The 11,156-nt window shown below is 40.2% G+C and overlaps 1 protein-coding gene across 3 annotated transcripts in view; it reads left to right on the top strand.

Moving 5' to 3' along the window:
* Positions 1–11,156, top strand: part of LOC138033860 (potassium voltage-gated channel subfamily KQT member 1-like) — a 29,317-nt gene that overhangs the window by 13,466 nt on the left and 4,695 nt on the right. For 2 of the 3 annotated variants that reach the window (XM_068881724.1, XM_068881723.1), the window contains exons 10-13: positions 5,363–5,414; positions 6,361–6,436; positions 6,822–6,916; positions 8,638–8,675. In XM_068881724.1, coding sequence (XP_068737825.1) covers positions 5,363–5,414; positions 6,361–6,436; positions 6,822–6,916; positions 8,638–8,675 — 261 coding nt within the window. Of the gene's footprint in view, positions 1–3,812; positions 3,939–5,362; positions 5,415–6,360; positions 6,437–6,821; positions 6,917–8,637; positions 8,676–11,156 lie in introns of all 3 variants that reach the window. The other variant, XM_068881721.1, reaches the window with a different exon arrangement.

Genomic DNA, 11,156 nt, shown 5'->3' with positions numbered 1-11,156 from the left:
CTTATTCCGTAAAAGGAAAGGAAAGGAAAGGAACTTTATTTAAGTGTTTAGTCATTCTAGCACTGAAGCACTAATAGACCTCGTTACAGTTGTGTGCTTAGTTACCTGGCCTTTAAATGAAAGTGAGGCTGGTGTTGACCCTGTTATGATACAGACCTCCCTCCTATTCTTATGTTAATGATGTTGTTGTCATGCTAATTAGTAAGAATTTGCATAAGAAAGGCAGTGAGGTTTCTATCAAAACAAGGTCAACTCCGGCCTCACTTTCATTCATAGGCCAGGTAACTAAGCACACAACTGTAAAATGGACTATTGGGGACACTGAAAATTGAAATTAACAATAAGTAACACAAATCAAGTCAAGTGTTGGTTTTTGAGGAAAGGGGAAAACCGGAGTACCCGAAGAAAATCTCTCAGTGCAGATTAGAGAACCAACAAACTCAAGCCACATTTGACGCCGAGTCTGGGAATCCAACCCAGGCCACATTGGAGGGAGTCGAGTGCTCTCACCACTGCACCACCCTTGCGCCCCCAAAAAATAGGGAAATAGGTTAATAGGGTCAACACAACACGACCAAACAGTTTAGGCAGACATGCAAAAACGAAACATTTCCCATTTGACCAGGCCCTAAGAGTTCGCTAGTCTGCGGGCTCTAACATTATCATGCGCCTCAAATGTAGAATGCAACTCTTGATGGTAAATGATGTAATGTACCCTTGAGAAAGATGACTTGTCCATTTTAATTGTTACTTTCGTAGCGTACACGGTTCAAGAAGCTCACGTTTTTAAATGCCATCGTATTTAAATATTCCTATTAAACAGTTGAAAATTAAGCATTCTTCCGTCGATATGCCACTAATTTTTTCTGTATTTTGTAAATCTATAAATACTTTGTTTCGCGTTAAATTATTTCCTTGTCACGCACATTGTGTACATGAACTGATATGTAAGTCATTAGTTTGAAAATCCATTTATCTTTTAATTTTTGAACACGAGTAAATGCTCGTTATTTTAACTATTTTTGTCTAACTGATTGGCAGCTGGTCACGGTTATGAAATTACGAAATGACCGGCAATCCGGTAATGTTTCAATGGGAAAAAACTGGCTCAAACTCTGTAGGGATCCCAAAAGAGAGTTGAAAGTGCCTCTGTGATCGAAAAGATCACTTCCCTTTTTCTTCAGATTTTGAAAGTGTGTTAGCTTAACACCTGACTGGCAAAATTTTGATCTTTGATTTTATCCAAAGGCCGTTTACTTTGAGTGTAAGTGGCTTTCAAAATGGCTCCGTAAATGGCTATACCATTACTCACGTTCAAAACTGACCGATTCGACCTCATGATCAGAGGGTTGGATGTGAAAAGTTGCTTTAACGGCTCACTAGTTTGAAATCTCAACGTGTGAATGCAGCTTATTATAAATGCAAAAACGCGGGTTCAAAAGTTTGAAAGCCCAAAACGCCCGTGCTGCATATTAATTCAGCGGCGGATACACGTATTGCATTCTTAAACGGGTGAGCCTTTGACGTCATTTTCTCCTCGATCCAGCTCTCTCAAGAACTTAAAGTTAGTAATGGCGGGCCATTACATAGGAAAATCCCAGTTAAAATAAACAGGTGTCTTTTTTAAATCAAGGCTTAAAACTTTGGTCGCTTGGTGTTCAGTTAACATGGTTTTGAAATCCAAAGAAAAGTAAGAATTGGGGATTTTTTGGTGACAGGGGCACTGCCATTATCGACCACGGCAACGACAACGCCACAAAGCAGGAACGTTGTTGGTTAAAAAAGCAAAAATAATCATTCTGCACATGCAGCACGAATTTCCTTGCATTTCTTTGCCGTATTCCACAAAACAACGACAGCAAAAACGTTGGTACCCAACCAGTTACCGGATATTTCGCCCGTAAGAGGTTAACAAGTCGGAATAATCTCGAAATATTTGCGATAGCGCTAAGTTATATTTTGGAGTGACGTTTTTTGTTGACGTTGCGGTCAGCGTAGAAAGTCCCTAATTAAGGCCGCGGCACACTGGCCGATTTTTTGTCTGCCGACGAAAACTCTTCATGCACTTGTCGGCTATTGTGCGGTGAATTCAGACAAGTCTGCGACATAATCGGGGCTTGTCGGACGATATCTGACAGTACTAGATCTCGAAATGGCTTGCCGGGCCTTGTCTTGCCTTGCTAACGTTTATGAGAAGCGTCTCTCCAATATAACATAACTTAGTACTAACGCAAGTATGTCGCGATTATTCGGTCTTGTTCCCCACTTACAATACTGGCGAAATAGCCTGTAACCGGATGGGTGCGAGAATTTGGTGATTTCACGTTTTTGTTTTGTGGAGTACGACAAAGAAGTGCATGGAAATTCGTGCTACACGTGCAGCATGATTATTTTCCCTTTTTTAATCAATAATGTTCCTTTTAACGCAACTTTGTTGCGCCAACGGTTTGTTAAACGAGACGATTTTTAAAGCAAGCAACATTGCTCTCGACATTTGAGCCCAGGCTCCTGGTCGACAAATCCCCGGCTACAAATATGGCGTACACTGCTGACTTGACTGTCGACGTGATTTATTTCTGCGTGGTGCATTCTTATTTTGGGCGAACTGGCTTCGGCCGAATAGGCTTACGGGCGAAATGACCTGCGCGAACGGAAGCAGCTTTTTAACGCATTTCATTGTTGTAAGCACTCACTAAATGTTCAATCTCGGATGTTGCGTCTCTTGTCCTCTGATTGGCTCAACAACCCTTATACGGTATGCCCTTATAAGGAAACTGATTGCATTGATTATTTTTGTTAAACTGAAACAGTTCAGAGTTTAATAATACAATTCTTCCATTCGGATTTGGGATTGATTGTAGCCAACTTGGCTCGTGGGCTATTTATTTTGTTACAGATTTTGAATTCTAACTGTTGAAATGGGTGCCTGGTTATGGATCACACGCGCCCCTCATCGGGTTTTTTGCTAAATTTGGGTGGACGTCAAATGTTTCCATGACAATATAGTCCTGTTTATGTGGCGGCAGTCGGATTTGTTATGGAAACATTTGATCAACATCCACCCAAATTCAGTTTACGAAAGATGAAAAAAAAGTCGATGAGGGGCGCGTGTGACTGGTAATCGCTGCAAATATTGTTTGTCTGCGCTACAGTATTTGAAATGGACTGCAAAAGCAGACTGGTCATTTGGTAATTTGAAAATCTTGATCAGTTGCTAGTCACGTAGACGCTAACTGTTTAAACTAACCATCTCAGTGGCTTTTAATACTAAACTACAACCATAAGAATCTAATTATTTTATTTTTAGTGTGACATTCATGAGAATTCATCTATTAAACCCCAAAGCAACTAAAAAAAGTAACTTTGTTAACGTGGGCGACGTGGCAGGCATTTTCTTTTAACAGGATACAAAAAACTGCAGCTTTCGTTTGAGTTTCGAGAGTGATATTGCGATTTTTCTGCTGTTAGATGACCTGGCCTAGTGATTGGATTAGAAATCTTGCTCTCATCCAATCAGAAGTAAGAGCAAAACAATTTACGGAATGCCGATTCTACGTGATTGGCTCACCCGACAGTCTCCGTTTCGATCGGTCTGAGTATTTTTTTCAGTTTAGAAGTCGCTGTCAACAGTTTACAAATTTCAATCTTGTGAAGTTCTGCTATTTTGAAAATTTACTCTGGCTTTTAAAGTATTTGTGTTGAGTATTCTCTCTGACTCAAAATGGCGGCCACGTCGCCGCACGCATCGATTTCAAAGATACGACTTTTAAAGTTCTTAAACTAAATGTATAAAGAATTTCTGTTTTCAGCAGATGGCCGATCTAAGCATGCTTGTTACAATAGTCCTGATGCGATTGTGACGTTGTACCCTTCGCAAAATGTTCTATGTTCAATCGTACATCCCATAAAGTCACCTAACGCGGCTTCTCTTTTGGGTGGTAAGTGCAGACTGAGGTTTGTCGAGGGCTAAAGCGTTAAATTAACTGAAGGCTCAATAACTAATGACAGCTAATGACATGAAAGGCAGTTATGCCGCTAAGTATGTTGAAATGCTAAGAAAGAATTTAAGGCCCAGTAATACTGGCAACATTTTCCGTGAACTTGTCGCGCAACAATTTTGCGTATTGAGTTGAGATTGTTTGTTGCGCGTATTTCCACCTCCTCGTGCAACAAATCTTCATGTTGCAAAAAGTAAAAGCGATGTCTCCTTTTTGCAACATAAAATTTTTTTTGCGCAAGAAGGTAGTAATGCGCGCAACAAACCATCTCAACTTGCAACGCAACATTGTTGCGCGACAAGTTGCACGGAAATTGTTGTCCGTATTACTGGGCCTTTACTAAAGAATGCCCTGCGGAGTATTCGGGTTATTTTTCAAAATTTGTTTTTGATATAAAAAGCAGAAGTTATTAATGTTATCATACATATATTGATGCTTCTGTTGCTTGAAGAAATTCGAACGTACATGTAACTTAAAAAATAACAATTCAAAGAGCCAGTGTTTCACCCCTCCTGTCTTGTATGTCTTCGTCAGGAAAGTCGTTGGGTTATTGAATTGTAACTTTTTAAGCTACATTCGAATTTCTTTCATTCAAGCCACTCTGTCTGATTGTCAAGCTGGTTACCTTTTATATCACTATCATCACGGTTAAAAAGACCGACTTGTTTTTTTACTAGGAAGAGGTCTTTCTTAGTTGCTGATAGCCTCACTTTGAAGGCGAATCCAAATTCCAGATATCTGTGTCGGTAATTAATTTTCAAAAGGAAAATTTTTGCATTTGGACTTGCTTTAAAGGAAAGAGGGAAGGGAATTCCGAAATAGGCCATTATTGTAAACTCGCTTTTATAATAACTGAGGGTAACCAATGTCTTCATTTTTTAAAATGAACAATTCAACTAATTTCTTTTAAATAACGTCAAGTTAAACTCGACAGAAAAAGTTGTAAAGCAGCATTTACCTTCTTTTAATCGAGCCGTTAGAATTTGTCCTCAGAAATTCTAAACTCAGTTGTAAAATGGGCCTCACCTTGTAATGTAATTTTCTTTGAAAGTCCTTTTTTAAATAACATGGCAAAATAAACGGTTTTGAAGTGTAGTAGTTTGCTTTAAACAGCAAGGCTTTTACAGATTTAACTTTGGGTTTGCCGTTGTAACAACAGAGGGAAGGATGCTTGTCATAAAAATATGAAAAATTTCTCAAAAATTTCGTAATCTCAAAGCTAATCTTTCCTCCCCAAAAGAGGTCCCCTTGGACTGGCGCTAGACAGAGCAAAATCTATAAGTTGCACTCTTACCAGGCGAAGGGTTAATCTGTTTTTAAATTTGGAGAAACTAACAACTTCGTTGATCGGTACATCTTTTCAGATGAGAATGCATTGTTGGCCTTACAGCAAGAAGGAGAAATACCTTGTATTGAGTAAGTTTATATATTTTTAAGCAGTTTATTTTCTGTTTTTTTTTTTGTTTTCCTTGAACAATCTAGTGTTGGGATATATGGTTGACCGTTTAGCCGCCACTGTCAACTTCATCTTCAGGGTTTTCCGTCTCTTGCTGCCGTGTTTTGTGTCGTCGCGCAAAACCCCTCAGTGGAGGGGGTGGAGCGCAATGACTTTGCGAGACAATTTGCACCGAAAGTTGCGCAATGCAACAACGCCTTTAGAAACTTTAGCTAAAAAACTAATTAAGCAATAGAGGACGTTTTCTGTGTTTCAATAGGCTCATCTTAACACTCGGGGGAGGGGGGAGAATTCAAGACAGTTATGGAAACCCTCGACTGCGTCTCTCGGGTTTGCATAACTGTCGAGAATTCTCCCAACTCCCCCGAGTGTTTAGATGAGGCTATGGAAACACGGAAAAATGTCCTCCATTGCTTTTATAAAATATTTCTCAAAGAGAAGTCGACAAATGAAGGAAAATGCTGGTTTTTTGTACGTCTTGATTGAAACAGATTTCCTTGATACATGCTCATATTTCCTACCAGCCAATCAAAACGTGCGTCTGACTACATAACCAATCAAAACTCGTGTACTCTCATCTAAACACAGCTATTGACCAATGAGAGTGCACGTACTATCCTAATTTTATAATTTTTGTTGGAAAACGCAAAGCGCATACGTCCGATGAAAACGGATTTAAAAATGGAGACCCATCGTTTGACAAGGGCCTTGTTTCTTGGGTGGAGTTGAAGATTATGACATTTCATACCTAAATTCCAAATCGATATTAGGTAGAAAGGTAGCAGTGTCAGGAAAAAAAACGCTAGTGGCAAAAATATTCATTCGTTACCGACAAGAAAACAAGCATTTTTGTAAAAACAGACCTGTCAGTGGAATGTAAAATTATCTCCTCTCATTCTCTCGCAGGTTGAGCAAGGCTCAAAAACTGGCGATTCGACTCATTAGAATCTTAAAACTTCGGGTAGCAATTCGAAAATTCAAGGTAAGAACAACTTTAACGCGACCATGTTCCCTTTTGTTCCCTTTAACAATTTGTTTGTGTTTCCTTCCCGAAGTTACTTCCAAACTAGTTCTCAGCTTTTTTATCCCTAAATTGGGTTTATGTTCCCTTGTTCTCTAATTCAAATTAACCATGCTTTCTTGTTCTCTCTTGATTCAAATATCATGCCCAGAAATATAATCAATGAGTGAGCTACAGCCCTCGCTTCCTTGGGCCTCGGCACCGCTCCCTGTCTTTTACCGTTTCAATTTATGGTTCGGGTTCGAATTGAACCTTAAACAATGCGGGTTTTAAGTTTTGAAATTGTGTAACTGTAAAGTTTCAAAGTTATTGCTTTAATTGTTAGCTTCCTCCTTGCATGATTTAGGAGGCAAGGCGACCTTACGATGTGAAAGATGTCATTGAACAGTACTCGACAGGACACGTTGAAATGTTGTCAAGAGTCAAAAATCTTCAAGCAAAGTAGGTGATATCAGAAAAATAGACCACCGTCTGCCAGCCGCTGAACTATAGGAGATAATCAGATTGGTACGAGCTAAGCTGTCAGACTAGGTTCATGCAGCAATAGACATTTTCACGGTTAATGACGCCGCCATATTAGAGAGGTTAAGCGTGACGGTTACGGCCAACGGCAAACGGTAGGCTCCTGCTTATCATAAAAGCGTGACAGAAATGAGCTAATATCAAGCAGGGTTCTTACATTTTTGGCAAAACTCCTAATTTCACTCTGACGTTTGCCGTGTGGCGTAAACGTCATGCTTAACCTCTCTAAATTGGTTTGGGCCGGGGAAACACGGCTAAAATTACAATGAGTGTATGGGATTTTGCCGCATTTGAACCGCTGCTACAATGGGACTGCTACAATAGACCATTTTACAGTTGTAGCTAAGTTACCTGGCCTACGAATGGAAGCGAGGCTGCCGGTGACCCTGTTTTGATACAAACCTCCGTGCTTTTGTTATGTTAATACGGACTAATTAGAATTACAACAACACAATTTGCATAATAAAAGCAGTCGGGGCTGTATCAATGCAAGGTCACCGGCAGCCTCGCAGCCATTCATAGGCTAGGTCGCAGAGCAAACAACTGTAAAATGGCCTAGTTTATTGCTGTGATTCGTCCAACAGAAAATTAGGCCAGCAAAGGAGGTATGACGTCTGTAAAGTAGAATTATAGATCTTGTCATCTCGCTTCTAACTTAAGGGCAATTTGCATTATTTTGATTAGAAGGATTTGTAAGAAATCGTAAAATACGTTTACGGTCGTTCTAGCTTGAATCTGTTCTTTATACTTCATGAAAATAATGTCAGTACAGATGGCTTTTAAAAGGCATTGTAGCGCTGAAATATAGCTTCCATGGCAGACTTACAGAGGTTCAAATTTGGTAATCGCTGTAATTCTAACTTATTTATTTTAACGGGAATTTTCCTATTTAATGATCCGCCATTACTAATTTTAAGTTCTTTAGAGTTCTTGATCGAGGAGAAAATGACGTCAAAGGCTCACTAGTCTTAAGCGGCCTTCACAAAGCAAACTTAAGTTTGCAAACTCGTGTTGGCAAACTCAAGTTGATGTGTGTGTGTGAAAGACACAACAACAGTTGTCAAACATGTTGGCAAACTATTGGCGAGAATAGAGACAAGTTCTATTTGTCGCCAACAGTTTGCCAACGTGTTTGCCGACTGTTTTTGTGCCGTTAACACACATCAACTTGAGTTTACCAAACTTGAGTTTGCAAACTCAAGTTTGCCGTGTGAAGACGGCTTAAGAATGCAATGCATGTGTACTCGGCAGAACTAATATGCAGCACGGTTGTTTTGGGCTTTCAGACGCGTCTTGCATATATAATCAGACTTTTAAAGTCTCGTCTTGCATATATAATAAGCTGCATTCACTCGCTGAAATGTTAAGCTAGTAAGCCTTTGACGTCACTTTTCCCTGGATTCAACCCTCTGAGGTCCATTCGGCCAGTTTTGAACGTGAGTAATGGCAGACCGTGAAATCCAAAACGTACTCTCAAAGTAAACGGATAAAAATCAAAGATCAAAGTTTTGCCAGTCAGGTGTTAAGCAAACACACTTTCAAAATCTGAAGAAACAAAGGAAACGATTGTTTTTGATCACAGGGGCACTTTATTAAAACTTCTCCTTCCTAGAATTATCATGGTTTTATTTTCCTTATAGGGTTGACAAAGCTTTTTGCAACAGGACGGAAAATGGGGGTAGGACGTGACATTTTCATCATTTGTGCATTGTTTGCCTTAAAAAGTTTGGTCGCAGTGTGTTAACCCCTTTCAAGGGGATGAATATCAGTTGTTCACTTTCATATCGGACGATATCTTCTAGTTGGTAAATTATCTGTATTATATAGTCAACAGAATATCGCGTTTCTGATTTGTCAATGACGTACATAAATAGGTAATAGAGTACAATAGACTTTTAAGGCGCTCGCAAACGAAGAAACAATGTTGCGGAAACATTGTTGCGGAAGTAAATGTTTCCCCCGTCAGCGGCCCCAGGAAACATTTGTTGCGGAAGCAAAAGTGTTTCTGAATTTGTTCAGAAACATTTTGTTTCCTCATTATTTCTTCGTTTGCGGGCGCCTTTGCAGAGGGCAATACGAAAGTTGCTATGGAAGCACAACGATGGAACAATTTTGTTGAGTAGATACATAGATTACTTCATGGTTGGTGAGTGCCCACGTTTTTTATTCACGAGTTCTGAAGGATCTCGTAAACGAACGAGTGAGCGAAGCGAACGAGTGAGTTTAACTATTCTTCACAACGAGTGAGAAATAAAAATCGTACAAACGAGCCAACCATGAAGTAATTTGTTTATTATGTAAGTACAGAGATCATGAAGTTAACGAGTTAAGTGTCAACGGAGAGGCTATCAAACCATCGATCGTGGTCAAAAGCCCCAAACAAATATTGAAATAAAAGAAATCTTTACCTTCCATACCTCGCTTGAGCAGTTTTAAAACTTTTTAAGACCCTCTGAAGTATTTTGTAGAGAAAACTAAACCTTGAAAACCATACACCAGTCGGCCGCCATGTTTACAAAGTTTACTCCCGCTGTCGGTGCACAGGCCACTCGCGCCAAAGTTCAACATAATATTAGCCAATCAAAAGGCTGATACAACAATTTTTCACTCGTGAAAAAAAATCGTCCGACCAATCAAAGGGGCAATACGACAATTTTTCACTAGTGAAAACATCGTATGACATTTTTATTTTATCACGGAAATGTACGTAAATCTCTATACTTATGAAATAAGCTAACTAAAAAATCGTATGAATTTGTGATTTATGGTCACTCGTGATGCTTTGAAAGTTCTCTAAAATTCCGTGAGTGCAATTTTAGAGAACTTTAAAACATCACTCGTGCCCATAGACCGTATTAATCAGTGGCGGCCAAGAAATTATTGTTTTGTCTTTGTGGTAATCATCCTTGCTAGCCTCACTTGGAGCAAAAGTTCTTTTGAATTTTGTCCGTGCTAACGAGGCCAGTGAGGATGATTAGCATAAAGAAGAACAAAAAAAAATCTTGGCCGCCATATATATGAATATGGTCTGTAAATCAAAAAATGCACTCGCTTTCATACGATTTCCCATACGTAAGCCCCGTTTACACGGGCAGGTTTTACTTGGCAACTTTCCCTTGACAAGGAAAAATTGCTTGTATAAATAGGGTCAAATTGTCAAGTATGAAATTTGTACGTGTAAACGGACGTCGTTGCGACGACGAGAACGGCAAGGAAACGTACCATAATGTAAAACGCACATGCCGGCGCGTGCAGAGCCGTTGGTTTTGTTCATTAAGCGTATTGTTTCATGCATGGCGTTCACGTAGCTGTCCTCGTCGTCGTCATCATTGCGCAAGCTCCCAATTGTCACTAACAACAGTCTTTTTCGGGACGACTCCATTCTCGTCACTAGAGCCTTGGATCGACCCAAGGCTCTGGGAAACTATTGTGGGAGAACATGCGCCGTAGGGTTCTTATAGCTAAATATTTGCTATTTGAACCTTACGGCGCCTGCTCACTCCTCGTGCTAACATGACTGCACCAATTAGAGACGCTTTTGATTGTTCTTCACGAAAACCAATGAGAAGACACTTTGTTTCAGGGTTCCCCAGAGCTCTTCTCTTCCTTAGTCAAGAGAAGAGCTCTGGGGTCGAGATTGGGGACGACTCTCGAGCCATCAAGTTTTGTCAAGAGAAAATGAGGGGACAGAGAGGGAGGCTCTCGGTTCAGCCCTTGGGATATGTCATGTCCACGAAAGTTATTTTTAGACGATCGGAAGTCTTTGTTCTAGCGGAAGTCTGTCTTCCGAGACGTCCGCATGCTGGCTAACCTCGGTCTGATGTTTGAAAGAAAAATATTCATCATCCTTCCACGTGCGCCGCCATTTTCTCTTTTCACTAAAAACCTGTGAGCGAGACAACACTGCACGCGGACGTCTCGGAAGACAGACTTCCGCTAGAACAAAGACTTCCGCTCTTCTAAAAATAACTTTCGTGGACATGACATATCCCGGCCAACGCCCTGGGCCTCTCTCTCTGTCCCTTCATTTTCTCTTGGTTTTGTTCATATTATATGGAGAAATTACATGAAGCAGGGACCCGTAACCAGTAGCCTACAACTCCAATGGAGCGTTTTCATTCACGTGACCAGCAGCCATATTGGATTGCTGAAACAAAAG

Source organism: Montipora capricornis, chromosome 14 (genome assembly GCF_036669925.1).
Source record: "Montipora capricornis isolate CH-2021 chromosome 14, ASM3666992v2, whole genome shotgun sequence".
NCBI classification, from domain to species: Eukaryota; Metazoa; Cnidaria; class Anthozoa; order Scleractinia; family Acroporidae; genus Montipora; species Montipora capricornis.
Note: the sequence above shows the minus strand (reverse complement) of the source record. Positions and strands in the feature narration are given on the sequence as shown.